General features: G+C 42.7%; 6 protein-coding genes across 6 annotated transcripts; 5 read left to right on the top strand and 1 right to left on the bottom strand.

Annotated features, from left to right (window-relative positions):
- Positions 1-1,765: 1,765 nt before the first annotated feature.
- EAF01_005577 (uncharacterized protein) lies at positions 1,766-4,153 on the bottom strand. Its single transcript, XM_038913831.1, has 3 exons — positions 2,969-4,153; positions 2,477-2,914; positions 1,766-2,403 (listed from the first exon to the last, which is right to left on the bottom strand). Exons 1-3 carry the CDS (start codon positions 3,197-3,199, stop codon positions 1,936-1,938), a joined length of 1,137 nt encoding a protein of 378 aa, XP_038770280.1. The 5' UTR covers positions 3,200-4,153; the 3' UTR covers positions 1,766-1,935.
- Positions 4,154-5,298: 1,145 nt separating this feature from the next.
- EAF01_005576 (uncharacterized protein) lies at positions 5,299-7,506 on the top strand (the record flags this gene model as incomplete). Its single annotated transcript, XM_038913830.1, has 4 exons — positions 5,299-5,563; positions 5,626-6,304; positions 6,355-6,708; positions 6,759-7,506. 4 exons carry the CDS (start codon positions 5,299-5,301, stop codon positions 7,504-7,506), a joined length of 2,046 nt encoding a protein of 681 aa, XP_038770279.1.
- An 854-nt stretch (positions 7,507-8,360) lies between these two features.
- Positions 8,361-10,243, top strand: EAF01_005575 (uncharacterized protein; the record flags this gene model as incomplete). Its single annotated transcript, XM_038913829.1, has 6 exons — positions 8,361-8,580; positions 8,632-8,786; positions 8,865-9,388; positions 9,437-9,707; positions 9,832-9,998; positions 10,087-10,243. The coding sequence occupies 6 exons, from the start codon at positions 8,361-8,363 to the stop codon at positions 10,241-10,243; spliced, it is 1,494 nt and encodes a 497-aa protein (XP_038770278.1).
- Positions 10,244-11,353: 1,110 nt separating this feature from the next.
- Positions 11,354-12,493, top strand: EAF01_005574 (uncharacterized protein; the record flags this gene model as incomplete). Its single annotated transcript, XM_038913828.1, has 1 exon — positions 11,354-12,493. One exon carries the CDS (start codon positions 11,354-11,356, stop codon positions 12,491-12,493), a length of 1,140 nt encoding a protein of 379 aa, XP_038770277.1.
- A 676-nt stretch (positions 12,494-13,169) lies between these two features.
- On the top strand, positions 13,170-14,020 carry EAF01_005573 (uncharacterized protein; the record flags this gene model as incomplete). Its single annotated transcript, XM_038913827.1, has 3 exons — positions 13,170-13,392; positions 13,451-13,849; positions 13,905-14,020. 3 exons carry the CDS (start codon positions 13,170-13,172, stop codon positions 14,018-14,020), a joined length of 738 nt encoding a protein of 245 aa, XP_038770276.1.
- Positions 14,021-14,391: 371 nt separating this feature from the next.
- EAF01_005572 (uncharacterized protein) lies at positions 14,392-15,639 on the top strand (the record flags this gene model as incomplete). The annotated part of the gene is made up of 1 exon (XM_038913826.1): positions 14,392-15,639. The coding sequence occupies one exon, from the start codon at positions 14,392-14,394 to the stop codon at positions 15,637-15,639; it is 1,248 nt and encodes a 415-aa protein (XP_038770275.1).
- Between the last annotated feature and the right edge of the window lie 60 nt (positions 15,640-15,699).

The raw sequence follows: 15,699 nt of genomic DNA, 5'->3' as shown, positions 1-15,699 counted from the left end.
TCCACCTATAGGCCACGAATGGATCTATAGATTCCAAAAACGACATCCAGAACTTAAAACATGCTATTCACGTCAATTAGAGTCTAATCGGGCTAAAGAAGCAACTCCGGAGAATATTCAGGCTTGGTTTGACGCGTTTCGCACGCGTCTCATTGAGCGAAAGTATGAATTAGATGATATGTATAATATGGATGAAACCGGATTTGGAGTTGGAAGTACTCAAAGTACGCGCATTATAGTCGATTCTACTCAGAAATCGAATTGGAAAGTTACAGCTGGCAAGCAAGAATGGATAACTGCATTTGAATGTGTCAATGCAGCTGGAAATGCTCTATCACCTATGGTCATTTTCAAGGCTCAGAATACGAATTCTGCATGGATTCCAAAGGACACACCTCAAAGCTGGCAGTTCTCTACTAGTACAAATGGATGGACCTCAAATAGCCATGGATTAGAATGGTTAAAAAGGGTTTTCGAACCAGAATCCAAGAAAGTGTCAGGTGACCGACCTCGACTTTTGATCATGGATGGCCATTCAAGCCATATTACAGGTAGCTTATTGCTTTCTGTATAGATAATGATATTGATTTACTTATATTACCTCCTCATTGCTCTCACTTGCTTCAGCCACTTGATATTGCGGTGTATGGGCCAATGAAACGATATCATGCTTTAGAGGTCGATCGATATTCTCGAGCTGGTGTAAAGCGAATCCAAAGAGCTGAATGGGTAGAACTCTTTCAAAATATTAGAAAAAAAGCATTGAATTCTTCTAATATTAAAGCTGGCTGGAGAGGAGCTGGTTTAGTACCTTTTGCCCCACGAAAAGTACTCGATTCATTACCATTTAACTCCTCCCAGCAACCTTCTACTCCACAAATGAGAACCCCCAATCAAGACCTAGACTTGTCTATACTCAGGAGTTCTCCTCCAGATGGAACAGAACTAAGGCAAGCAAATCAGATCTTTAATACAGCTCTAGCAAGCAGTGGTTCTCCTGCATCGCCAACTCGTCGATATGCCAAGAGAATGACTGGGCTTGTAGAATCTCAAAATGCTGAGATAGCCCTACTTCGGAAACAGCTCTCTGATGCTCAGGAGGTAATTGAGACTCGAAAGAAAAGAACTAAAGGCAAAAGAGTCAAATTACAAGGTCAATTTGTCTTTAGTACTAAGGAAGTATTGAAAATGGTACGTGAGGCGGAGGAAAAACCGAAGGAGAAAAAGCCACGAGGACGGCCACGCAAACGCCCAATTGAAGAATCAGAAGAAGAGATTGAAGAAGAAGAGCTAGAGAATAGTTCAAGTGATTCGGAATTGGAATTGGAGGATTGTGTGGCTCGTAGAACAAGATCGCGTGTAGAATAATTGAAAAAGTGTCCGAGTTCCCCATATGTCCGAGTTCCCCATACGTTACGTTATTCAAATTTTTATTAAATTAGATTATATATTGATAGAGATATTAATAAACTAAAAAAGTGATTTTTGATGTAAAAAAGTGGTTCAAAATAGAGGTGGCCTGAAAGTAAAATGGACGACTTAGTAAGCTATTTTGAAACCGATTGATTGAATGAACAAGCGATAAGGATTCAGGAACAGCTTTGGTATCTGCATTAGGGTCTGGGGGCTTTCGGGGGCGAACATATTGTGATACTTGAGAGAACGCGTGGGAACAGGGAAATATTCCGGGTCGTGGCCCGGAGTATGTACCGATGATACAAGATGTACAAGTTGAAGAATGATTGTGATAAGGAATATATTTAGATATTTTCTGATACTTTGTCCTTGCCATCGATAATTTGTTTTCATGTCAATGTAATGCTGTCCACAATCTATATCTATATCTATGATGACGAAGAAAAAGATGATGATAATATGAATTCGTGCAGAATATATGATATGTCTATATTACAGAAACGACATAGTGTACAAATGCTATCGTAACTCAACAGCCACAGCAGCAGGAATTATACATGTCTTCGAAAATCCAGAAATGGCATCTAGCCATGATTTCAATTCTTCTCTAGGACCAAATTCTGCCACAAGTCGAGAGGGCTCATCCATAATTGCCTGAGCAATTTCGGTAGTATTATTTAAAGCGTCTTGGATAATTGCGCAGCGAGTTTGGGAAAACATTCCATTCACTAGTTCGGAAAAGACCTTAATTGACTCAGGGATTCCAAAATGTAAGAGGAGTGCGATAATAGGGAAGATAGCGAAGAAGCCTAGAATTTTGCGTGTAGAACATTTCCGTGGCAATGTGGATACCATATGTGCTAGAACAAGAAGCGCACAGAGACAGGATAGCACAGCTAAAGCTGAAGAAGGAAGGAAGTGTATGTATATGGTTGAGAGTCCAAAGGTAGACACGAGAGTGAAGGTACAAGCATGGCCTCCATTGCACTGTGATAGACATTAGTAATGAAGACGATTGTTATGAAGAAAGAATGTATGCTGGATGTAGTACAATACTTACAAGGATTATGACAGCAGCCCATAAAAGTGCCTTGAAGATACTGTAAATCGAGAGACTAAGAATCCCGGGACTTTGTTGCTGTGAAACCAGGAGGATAACAGTTAGGAAGCAAACTACCCAGCAGCATGTTCCTTCCAGGTCTAAAAACAGTTGATGCACGGAAGATACCTCATCACGGTCACTAGAGGACGAGCTTAGACGTGAATAGATGGTCGTTTGGCAGATGAGAAATATGAGACCCAGACCGATAGTGATAGGGTTATATGCCGAGGGGAGAAAGAGAACACTAGTTGAAATGGCTACAAGAATATAAAATATTAAATTGCAGCCATAATTGGTTGAATATTCTAATTCCTCGGATTTGGAGTTGCTAGGAAGGACATGATGGTCGGCATCATTATTTTGAGTGACAAAGTAGAGTGCTGGAGTAAGGAATGGCTGCAGGAAGTTTTAGAGGTTGAGTAATAGGTCGAAGGACAATGGGGGACAAACCAGTACCCAATTCACTTCAACAAGTGATGCACAGACACTAGATGTAACGATAAAGAAGGCAAGACTTGTTGGTTCTTCCTCGACGCCACCTCCTTGGGCATAAGGTGTTTTCTTTCGGGAAATGAACGAATAGACTTTGATACCAGCCCAAAGCACACACCAACATAGCCACTCAGAAAAGAGATTCAAAACTTGTGGGGTATCATCGAAAGCAAATGGATCATGAGACATTCTAGAAGGATAAAAGGAAGAACTGATTGAGGCTGGGATATAAGGATTGTGGAGAAATGAATAAAACAAGGGTATTGAGCGAGGCAACCCAAAAAGAGAATATCTATGTAGAAACAGCCAGTACCATACTAACAAAGCGACTGAACCACCAGAGTACAACTCTAATTTTCCAAGGAGGCATGCTGTGGTTTTATGAGGACATGCCAAGAATAGTGACAGCCTCTCCGCAGACCCCTCGTTGAATGGGAGTCGAAGGATTTACGCGCTTGAGGGCTTAGGAAGTGTATGTTTCTATAATTGGATGGTAAGCTTGCTACAAAACCAGTCTTTCTGAGTAAAAACCAAACGACGAAGGAGATGAAGGGGGCGAGGGGGATAACATATAATGTCAAACTGCTCTAAGTCTTGAGGCTACGATAATCCTACAGTAATTTCTTGAACTTGAAGTTACTTGGCGATGACCAACGAACAAACCAACAAACATGTTAGAATATCCTAGGATTCAAGGATACAATCAAAGCAAAGATACGAGTATGAAAGAAACAATACGAGGAGAAACGGAAAGAACAACAGGATTTATGCAGCTCTGTTGGTATCTCGTTGGTGTCATTGGTGTATTGGCTAGATATTTCTCCAGTAAACAGCCCTCGATCAAAGCAAATCCGATACTTATCTAGGTAGTATATGAAGACATCAAAGACCTACCTAGGTATCTGGTTGGCAGGTAGATACTTAAGTACGATGTAAGATTACATCGAGGGTGCCTACTAGTTGAGAGTCACGATTGGAAGAAGATGCTGGGGGCTTGGCAAATTGATTTGGTTACATCACGTGAACATATTTTGAGGCCAGCGGCAGGCCAATTATGTTTCGTTTTAGATCATTCCTCTTTACAATTCACACACACACCGCACCCAACAAACGGAAGAGTCGAGAAGGCTTGTTGATTTTCGCATACTCTTTCCTTACCGATATGTGTGTTCTAGCACAGTAACATCAAATTATTCAAGCCCCCATCCTAGACTGACTTCTACCAGCCACTACAATGAGAAACCAACATCTAGTGTCGTTGGTATCATTCGATCTTCGACAAATCCGTTGAGCTTTGCAGTGAAAACCGATGATGTTGCAAAATCCATTCATTGTAGGAGTGGGGGAGACCGATCAATTAATATGAGCTGTAGGAATTGTCCATCTCATCCACGGTGCCTTCTCACAAAGCCTCGACCCCAAAATCTCCTTCATAAACCTCCCCGTCTTTCACCTGTTGAGCCTTCGTGGGCCCTTCGTGGGAATCAATTGATGTTCTTATCTCACACATGGTAAATGAGTAGGAGACGAAGGAAGTGGCGTGATCCCACGACGTTTCAAGGGTTCAAACTGGTACAAATCGGTACACATTGGAATCATTATCAAATCTTCCACGCATTTGAGTAACGAATGCTATGCTTGCACGTAGTACTACATGTTTTTTGTGTCTTGCATTATGATAGGGATTCGAAGTCGAAATACCAACAAATCATCATGTACATGTACAATGTATAGTTCATTGTTGGCAGTGTAAAAAAAAACAATTGAAATCTACTTTGGTGTTGCTATGCAAGCTGAGGTATACGATGGCCCCCTGCAGTGCAGTCATCCTTTAGCTGCGCCTTACCTCAAGGTGAGATTCTTACTTTAATTGGTAGCTTCCATTGACACGAAAGTCTTACATACCGCAATAATTCTAGAAATTCAATGTCACACTGTCAAGGGATTAAACCTGTGTTTGAGGACTGAATGTAATCTCGACGTTATCAAGTCAAGGTAACCTAAGCTTGACACAGAGGCTTGTGTATTTCCCAGCTTCACGGGAAGGCTGAGTGCCAATCGCTAGAAAAATGCTGGAAAACTCTATCAGTCTCGATTATCACACATATAGGACTGACAGAATCCTTCGTGATGGCTTGTTCTGCAAAATTGCTTTCAGTCATATTCATCTCGTGAATCCTGCTTTCTAATCTTTGAATCGGCCGTCATCACCTCCCTGTGGCCACAGCTTCTTCCTAATATCTCACCCTCTAAAATTTTGATGAATATACAACTCTGAGCACTTAAAGATGGCGAGTTCCTTACGACTTTCGAGGCGACAACAATGTCCTAGCTCATTATTCTCTTTCTGGGATGGACAATTGACTGGCTCGATGTCTGCGATATTGGTTATTTTGCTATGCTTGGTGCAGCCATCGTGGCAACAGAAAGATCCTCTGAACGATTTTTGTAGGAGATGGGGACATCAAACGACTGTCATTGATCGACAATTATTTATCGATGGTGGAATGCTCGATTGGAATCCATTGTCGCAGAATCCAGCTAATTACTCTAGTAAGTTATTATCAGCAAAAAGACATTTTGGCTCATGAATTACATATCTGATGGTACGATAGACTCTTGGCTTTTATATAATGATCTCGACACAAGTCCTGCGGGGTCAGGAATGCCTCAGTTACACGCCAATCTTTCGAAGAATGCATCGATACCGAATGTGAGTGGAGGTGTACTTTGGGGGGATGCGGTCAACAAGAGATTCTATCTTTTTGGCGGCGACAACTTCGGCAGTTCACCAAGTTTACCCAATCTTTATTCATACGACCTGCTGTATAATCAATGGGAAAGTTTTGGTTCGCCTAACGGTGTTACGAGCGTTTCGTATGGCATGGGAGTTGGTATCTCCGAGCTAGGGCAAGGTTATATACTTGGTGGATGGCAAAGCAATGCTTCAATTCCGGGATGGACTGGACCGCCTCTCGCGACAAGCGGCTTGATCAAGTATGATTATCAGAGTGGAACATGGACAAACAATACTGGGCCAGATCAGATTGGAAGAGCAGAGGGTGCCATGGTGTATCTACCGGCGAGCCGCACTGGGGTTCTTGTCTATTTTGGAGGTATACAAACGCCATACAACAACGAAACAGTAGTATCATTACCGATGAACCAGATTCATATTTACGACATCCAAAGCTCTATATGGTACACTCAAAACGCAACTGGAGATATTCCTGGAGACAGGAGGAGGTTTTGCGCAGGTGCTACTTGGGCGCCTGACCAGTCATCATACAACATGTAAGTATTATATCGCGACGGTTTTTATGGTAATTTACTGATATTTTAAGCTATATCTATGGAGGTGCAGGCTTTGGAGCGAATTCTTCAGGATACGATGATCTCTATATCCTCAGTCTTCCTTCCTTCACATGGATCAAGTGGTGGGAAAACGCTCCAAGTTCTGCGAGACCACATAATATGTTGAGCTGTAACGTGGTCAATGGAGCTCAGATGCTTATCGTGGGTGGATCGTTTCCAAAAGATCAATCTATTTGCGATAGTCCACCTTCTTGGGGAACGCATAATGTCAATCTCAACGAACCAGCCCCAGGTCAGGCTTCATTCAATCCATGGAACACCTATCAACCGGATCTTACCTCATACGCCGTACCTTCAGCTATAATTTCTGTTGTTGGTGGATCGTACGTATTGATAGTCCGAAAGCTGAGATAAAATGCTGACAATGACATAGTCCTACAGGTGGCGCAACCATGCAAGCTCCTGCAAGTGGTTTTCGAAACGGCGATCTGAATGTATACTTTTCGCAAAAGGCATCTGCCGTGAATCGAACACCCACTAGAGCAATTACTACTGCAACTGCTTCTTCAACGTCCAACCCTTCTTCCAAAAGCAAGTTGGCCCCTAGTGCAATTGCTGGAATTGTTGTAGGAGTAGTCATTATAATTATTAGCCTTTTCGCTGCATGCCTCTGCATTTTTCGTATCCGTAAAAGTCGCGCTCACGTACCAGATGTCTCTGCGCCAGTTGTACCTGCATATAACTCTGGGAACACAACCAAAATGTACCCACAACGACCTGATCGTAGTTACGATCCTCGAAATCCTCACATTGCGCAACAACGAAGTACTTCAGCATACCAAGTACTTCCTTCACATGCTCCTGATGCAGTAGAGCTATCCGGGACCAACTCGAGTTTAGGAAACTATACAACAGTTAATGCCGATGGTCATTCGGTACATAATCCAAATCCAGATGGTGTACCCCCATACACAAATACCTGGCACCACCCTAATTCACCCCCTCAGGATCGGAAGAGTTTTAGTCATACATCTCAACATAATCAATTTTCACCAGTGCCAACGGAATTGGACGGCGAAAGCGCTATATTTTCTGCATCTCCCACGCCAACATATTCAGCATTAGGAAGAATGACCTCGAAAAAGATAACCCCAATACACGAGACGTATTATTCTTCTTGACGATATATAATCTTGCTTTCTTCCGTCTCAGCTTTACATCACCCTTCTTTAGCGAGCGTGTGATATGTCTGTATATATACATGAGTTTTGGCGTTTTCAAACGAGGATTTGTTGAGGGGGTATATTATTTATTACTTATTATTACGAACGCCCAAGTTAACGTTCGTCTATTTTCTGGATGTTACATATCGATTTGCCAATTCAGTTGGATGGATTTAGTTGGAATAAAGCTACGATATTTTGGAGATTTAATTGTGTTCCTGCTCTGTGCTCCTGTTCTCTAAGCCACATCGCAAATTGACTCCCCAAAGTTGGGATAGTCATTTATCTTCATGATTTCGCCTTACTATAACATAACTTTGATCAGCGCTTAGAAATTTTTTCTTTCGATCTAGATCTAGATCTCAAGGATTCTGCGCTTGAGTTGAGGCCGACCCCCCACGTTTGGCACTTGTGTGATTTTCAAAGAAGTAAATATCATCCTGATCCAATGCCACGATAAAGGTTTTGAAGATTCAACCTCGCCGTTGAATGACATGTTTTTCGATGAAATATGATGATGTTGGGCGTTCTGTTTATGCGCGAGATGAAATCCTGTGTTGCACTGTTGCAATGTACGGCCAATTTCTGATGTACGTAGGTATTACTTGGTATACAATATGTAGTACTAATGGAGACTGTCCTCCTTTCAAAATGCTCCTCAATTTGCAACTCCGTTCTCTGATTTCCTAGGAGTGAGGAACTTAGAAGCTTGCGCCAAAATTACATTTCTGACCATCTATTACCTTGTTTGTGCGTAGCTTCAGCTTCGCAGAACCCATTTTCATACCAGTTTATCGCGAAATTATTTTACAATGTCTTACACAATCATTGTTCTCTGCATCGTAGCTCTCGAAATCCTCCGAAGAATCTGCATTTCAGTTTATACTGCATTTTTCACCCCGCTTTCTAAAGTCCCCGGTCCCTTGCGCCTCAAATTATGCGGAAGTATATGGTTATATCATACCCTGCGGGGAGAAACGATGAACATCGCCCCGAAGCTTTTCAAGAAATATGGTGATGTTGTGAGGATTGGTAAACCTTCCTTCCCAAAGTTCCTATAGCGTTGGTCTCAATAACGAATAGGTCCAAACGAGATAATGGTCTCATCCAAATCCGCCATTCAGAAAATCGTAGTCGATGACGATTTCAGGAAAAGTCCGCTCTATACTCTAACTCAGGAAGATCCGCATGTGAGCAATTTATTCACAGAGACGAATACTAGGGTTTATAAACAGAAGGTGTGTATCCTCATCCCCCCATTTCATATCTTAATTCCATCCAGGATCTATAGTATAGAAGCTAAAGACATACATCAGAGGAGACCTTTATCCGCCGGATTTTCCATCTCTTTCTTAAACGCAATGGAACCACTCATGCAATCGTGTGTTGACTTCATGGTTGAGGTATTAGAATCGAGATGTATTACGGATATTGCAAGTGAAGATGGGAGGGCTGTAGTTGACATGTCTTCTATGCTTGGGAATCTCACAATGGACGTAATGTCTGCTACTCTCTTTGGCGGATCCTTCGGTCTCGTCATCAATGAAGATCCACATATGAAGAACTTATTCCTTGATCGTCTACGTAGGGTATACATTGATGTTGTCCTACCATTCGTCAAATACATCCCGTTCATACCAAGTCCTGTGAAGGAAATGGATCGCATGATTGATGGAATTATCAAAACGAGACGGGAAGAAATGAGAAAAGATAGAAAAGTGGAGGAAGGAGAGAAGTCAAAAGAGAAGAAGGATTTGTTACAAATCTTCTTGGATGCGAATGAGAGTGATCCGAAGGGATTTACCGACAAACATCTAATGGAGGAAATGAGGTTATTCATGTATGCCCCCTTTCATTCCACAGACAGAAACATCTAACCACCTCACAGGATCGCCGGCAGCGACACAACAGGCACAACTTGCACCTTTACACTTCTTCTTCTCCTTAACAATCCCTCTAAACTACAACTTCTTACACAAGAGATACTCTCTGTGATCCCATCCAAAAACGATACCATCACTTTTGCAAATACGCAAGAATTGCCATATCTAAATGCTGCGATCAATGAGAGTATGAGACTCATGCCGATGGTTGTTTCGGGGTTGCCTCGATATACTAGTGAGACGAATTGGATTGATGGGTTTGAGATTCCTGCGAACGTATGTCTTTAATCCCTTTCCTTCCCTCTGTTTCCTCAAACATCTTCAGTACCCCCAGAACTTAGTCATAACAGTGAAAGATAAAATGAGGAATCAATAATTCTAACATAAAAAACCCAACAAGGTAACAACCTACGCCTTCCCCAACATCCTTCAAATCGACCCTCGCATCTGGCCCGACGCCAATTCCTATATTCCCGAGCGCTGGCTCGCCAATTACAAAGATGTACCCGTGGATAAAAAAGCCTTCCTGCCGTTCTCAGGCGGAGTAAGAAATTGTATTGGACAGCAGTGAGTTTTCCTTTCTCTATCATCCCACCTTGGGATTCCTATCAATCAGTGCAAAGAAATACTAACAGAAAACCTTCTAATCTAATAGATTCGCACTCCGCGAAATCCGCCTCATTCTCGCGACGGTGATTCGAAGATTCGAAGTTGATTTGATACCAGGGCAAAGTCATGAATTGAGGGTTCATGCGGTGCCGTATTTTAGGGAGGGGAGGTATTTGATGGGGGTGAGGGTTAGGAGGGAGTAGATGGGTAGATGGTGGGAGATGGGCTGGACTGGGATGGGATGGGATGGTTGTTGTGGGGTTTTGTGGATTTGGATGGTTGGGTGGAGTTCTGGGGTTTGAGTAATGTTAGGCAGTGTGACGGATTACAAATTGGATTTGTATTTTGGTGGAGAGGGTACTGGGAGGCAGGTGGTTGGAGTTATTAGTTTACTTCATTGATGAATACTAGATTGCTTGTACAAATTCGTTGATTAAGAATCTATCGTGGCAAGGGATATTGACTAAATTTCACCACGAGAGATGTGGGTGTGGTGTTGTTAACACTAACCCATGCCTACAGCCGCTAGCTAACTGGCTAGCTCGAGGCTCGCCAGATCATCAATCGGTAGGTAGTCGAGCACTGCCAAACGCAACCTGCAATAATCAAATCTGCCGCGAAGATTTGAGATTCAAGAACACAAAGGAAGATTGAGAAATTGTTTGTTTGTTGGCTGTCATATAAGTCAGACATCCTCTGCTATTCTCGGCCCGACATCAAGTCTTGGTTGGCATTCTAACTAGAGATAAGACACGGACCGGTCCATAACCCTAGAAGCTTAAATGCACCTAGTATATCAAGACTGCGATCGACAAAGCTTATATCCCTTATATGTATGTCGCCAATCGACGATCCTTAAGCAGGGCTGAGATCTACCGGAATTGTCTGGTAGAGATACAGTTTCGATGGGTGATCTTCATTCTATGGCGGTGAGAATGTACGTGTATGATATTGTATTCATCCTGTCTCGAGCCTATGTGCTGGAATCGGGAATCTCATGGTTTTACGGCTGGAGCAGGATGGACTCGAAAGTAGTATGTGTAGAACGCATAGCGTCTGCGTACTGGAATGAAATTTGAAACTTATTGTGTAGACGAGGTAACCCAATTGGGATGGGAGATCAAGGGCTATGTTTATGAGACTTGGCTTGATTGAGACTATATGTTGACGTGAGTATGTATTCGACGATATCCCGAGGATTTTAGCTAGAGCTTTATACAAAAAGTGTGGTTTCTGTTCAATTCACCATTCTCTCGATTCGAGTCTAAAGTTATACATATCGGTTTCCCATTATTACAATCATCCTCCACAAAATGGCTTACTACGATGAAAAAATCCCATACGAAGACAACCTACATACTACTCAAAACCAGCATGGAAATTCATTTTCCAGCTACAATACCACCTCCACAATAGTCTCTGACAACGAGATTCCTTTTCAAGCACAAGAATCCAGTCATCAAGGTCCACCACCCGATTACTCACATCCACAACTTCCCCGACCAATTGCAGTACCACAAATCGTAGCTGGAATCGGAAAGCCATTTGCTCGAATCTACGCACCCGCCCTCTCTGACTACAACCTCACCTCTCAAGAATTTGTAGACTTTATCGATAATCTAAATATCGTCGCTAGCGAAAACCCGCCTGTACAAATTACCGATCTAGTAGGTGATGCACTCAACACGATATCCTACCACTGGGCCCAACTCACCGAAAGCGGTGTGCAAATCCCCACACATCTAGGGAGCGCAGCCGTAACCAAGAGTAGAACAGATACTTACATGCAGAATGCCAATACGAAGTTATTTGCTCCGCGAGGACTGAAGGCTTCGATTGCTACTATGGAGGCTATGGCTGCTGTGTTACAGTTACCGCCTGATACGTTGAGATTGGTTGCAGTAACTGATGAGGATACGTCTGCTGCAGTTTTGGAAAGAAGGATGAGTGCAGTAAGACCATATGTAATGGAAACAACATTTGATGTTCCCCCCGCTACACAAACGAATGAAATAGCGCAGATGAGCGCGGCGCAAGTAGAGAGACAGATCTTTCGGAATGAGTATCGAGCTCGGAGGGAAGGGGATAAGATGACCGCGAAAAGCGACAAGCGTGAAAATAAAGCACAGAGAAAGATTGAGAAGGTAGAGAGGGAAATGAGAAGGTTGGATTTGGGAATCGAGAGATCGCAGAGAGAATTGGGGGATTTGAGAGCCAGAGAACCGGATAAGAAAGCGGATAAGACGGAGCGGAAATTGGGCAAGGAGAGGAGGAAGTTGGAAGATGCGAGGGGGAAGTTAGGGTATACGAGAGGTGAGACGGATGAGAGTGTGAGTGATGGAGGGAGAGAAGGTAGGAGAGAAAGTGAGGATAGTAGGTTGAAAGATAGAAAGGCTTATAAGGAGGTGAGACGATCCATGAAGATCTTGTGGATTCTGGTTGAGAACCTATGAGAGCCTTCTTAAGTTGAAGGAGATTCTTTTGTATATAAAGCTGCTAGCTTTGGGAGAGCTCATGTTCGATTCTCATTGTCAAGCCTATTAACGAGCTGACAGTTGTCGCTATAAGGATTGCAATGTATTGATAGACTTAATGTTCTCTCAGACCACCTCAGATGTTAAATGAGTTAAATGGTTGAATAGAAGACTTTTTATTATTGAAAGCAATCCATTGAGCATTAGAGACCATTCGAATGTTCTGGTTGTCGAGGTTATGTTGAGAACTTTAAAGTCTTTTTATAATTAACCTTGACTTTAGATTATAGTCCAGGCTATTGGAAACTCTAAAACCCTTGATAACTTGATAAGTAAGCATAAATCGATTAATATCAATACAATCAACAACCTAAAACCTAACCCGCTATTCTCCTGATTACCTAGTTGGTGCAATAAAAATATTGTCTGAATTAACATTTGCTTCTTTCAAATACTGGGAGCTGATTATACTACAGGTGAGGTGATACATACTAGAGCTAGTGATCGGAACTCGGTGTGAAATACTCTAACCAATCAACAAGCTCTTCGTCGCGTCTCCTGAATTGTTGTACAACTCCGTCTCTCATTTCATGTTAACCAGAGAAATTATTTTGAGAGAATAGCAATTGAAGTATCCTATGCAGCAATCTTCAAAATGGCGCCCAACGCAACAGCTCTGCCTCTTCCTTTTCACCCTTATTATCCTTTAGATCTCGAGATTCCTCATTACCTTGCCAATCAATGGGATACATTAACATTGGTCTCAATCTTTGCGGCAGGATGCACTGCCATTTTCTCCAGTACTTATCTGCTGGTGATGAGAGTCAGACCACGGATCTCAACAGCTGATTTATTGACTGTTCTCTGGTTTGTTTTATGTATATCGACTTATAAGCTGCCCACCTGCCATGAAATACAGCTAACCCAAGTTCCCAGGTGGTTGCATTCACCTCTTCTTCGAAGGATACTATGCCTACAACTTTCGACGTATGCCACTGATGCAAGACCTCTTCGGCCAACTCTGGAAAGAATATTCACTATCTGATTCGCGATACCAAACACAAGATGCGTTCGTTCTCTGCATGGAAACCATTACTGCAGTCTGCTGGGGCCCTTCATCATTTATCCTCGCGGCCATGATTGCAACGGATCATTCGCTCCGATACCCTTTGCAGGCAATCATATCGTTGGGTCAATTGTATGGAGACGTATTGTATTATGCGACGTGTTTATTCGATTTCTATATATTGGGGTTGGAGTATTCGAGACCAGAACCTGCGATTTTCTGGGGATATTTTGTTTTTATGAATTCTTTTTGGATTGTGATACCTTGTGGTAAGTTTTCGACCGGCGAGTGATATGGTAAAGAGTGACGTCTGACTGCTTGTAGTACTTCTGCTCAATAGTGTAAAGGTAACCGGTAGAGCATTCTCGGCGTTGAAGAAGATGGAAAAGACATTGAAGAGCAAAGCAAACGGCAATGGTTCTTTGAAGAAGATGATATAATCGGAAGCATATAACCGAGGCGATTTACCTCGACATATAATATAATGATTACAGGATCACTTGTTGATATAATAGTTGGATTACTCGACTGTTAGATCACTCAACTATTAGATCACTCAACTGTTGGTCCAATGGATTGCATGATTTGCTTTTCTCAACCTTCTGTATGTATTCACTTCGCAATGCAATCAACCGGGAACCCCACCATGGACGGGATTACAAATACAACTCCTTCCATTTCGGGAAGAACAATCTAATATCTAATATCACAATATAAAAACTCCAGAACTCCCTCAATTTTCTTTCCTTTCTTGATATTTTCCATCCTTGACTCCGTATTTCCTTTCCAATCGACCCGATCGCAATTGAAAATGTCTCCCTACAAAACTCCCGCCCAGAATCCCCCAGCGGGAACTGCATTATCCAAAGATCCGCCCACCCTATTTTCTCCACTCACCATCCGCGATGTCACGTTTCAGAACCGCATCTGGGTAGCGCCTATGTGCATGTACAGCGCAAACGACGGACACCTTACCGATTTCCATCTGGTACATTTGGGCGCCTTTGCTTATCGTGGAGCCTCTCTCACCATTATTGAAGCTACTGCTGTTCGCCCCGAGGGTCGTATTTCTCCCGGTGACGCAGGCTTGTGGGATGATGCACAGATAGAGGGATTTAAACAGGTGGCAGATTTTGCTCATGGTCAAGGACAGAAAATCGGAATTCAATTGGCTCATGCGGGGAGAAAGGCGAGTACGTTGCCTCCTTGGATGTGTCCGAGAGGGAAGAGTGCTGTTGCGGAAGAAAAGGATGGAGGATGGCCTAAGAATGTGAAGGGAATGAGTGCGTTGAAGTGGGGTGAAGGATATGTGGAGCCTAATGAAATGTCACTTGAGGATATTCAAGATGTCATTGACGGATTCCGTGATGCGGCTAAGAGAGCTGTGGTAGCCGGAATTGATGTGATTGAAATTCATGGTGCTCATGGATACTTGTTACATTCCTCTTTGAGTCCATTTACAAACAAACGAACCGATCAATATGGAGGAAGTTGGGAGAACAGGACTAGATTGCTGATTGAGACGATCAAGGCTGTGAGAAGTGTCATTCCAGAGGGAATGCCTTTGTTGCTCAGAATCAGTGCTACAGAGTGGTCGGAAGATGTTGAGAGCTGGGATGTTCCAGATACTATTAAATTGGCAAAGTTGCTTCCAGCACTTGGTGTTGATTTACTCGATGTTAGTTCGGCGGGTAATTCACCCACTCAAAAGATCGGAATGCATACCAATTACCAGATTTCTATTGCTGGGGAGATCCGTGCAGCGTTGTTTAAAGAAGGGATCAAAGATTTGAAGATTGGTTGTGTGGGTATGATCACAGAAGCTGAAGCCGCAAAATCTCATTTGGAAGATGAACCTACTACATATCCAAATGCGGGAGAAACAGTAGATGTTAAAGATGAACAGGGAAAGATCGCAAAGGCCGATATCGTCTTGGTTGCTAGACAGTTTATGAGAGAACCTGAGTGGGTTTTTAGAGTCGCTTCTAGATTAGGCGTTGAGGTTCAATGGCCTGTTCAGTACTTGAGAGCAGGTTTTTTGAAGGGCTCTGTTATTTAATGCAGGATAGATGGGTGGTGCTTATAGATATAAAGTCCGATGATATATATAGATTGCTCT

The sequence above is a fragment of the Botrytis porri genome, assembly GCF_014898465.1.
Source record: "Botrytis porri strain MUCL 3234 chromosome Unknown BPOR_007, whole genome shotgun sequence".
NCBI lineage: Eukaryota > Fungi > Ascomycota > Leotiomycetes > Helotiales > Sclerotiniaceae > Botrytis > Botrytis porri.
This window is presented reverse-complemented; position numbering and strand designations above follow the sequence as displayed.

Coding starts and splice junctions, on each gene's coding strand:
- EAF01_005577 (XM_038913831.1), bottom strand. CDS start 3,199: ATGTCTCATGATCCATTTGCTTTCGATGATACCCCACAAGTTTTGAAT. Junction 2,915..2,968: donor TTGAAGTGAATTGGGTACTG/GTTTGTCCCCCA, acceptor AACTTCCTGCAG/CCATTCCTTACTCCAGCACT. Junction 2,404..2,476: donor GGGCTGCTGTCATAATCCTT/GTAAGTATTGTA, acceptor TGTCTATCACAG/TGCAATGGAGGCCATGCTTG.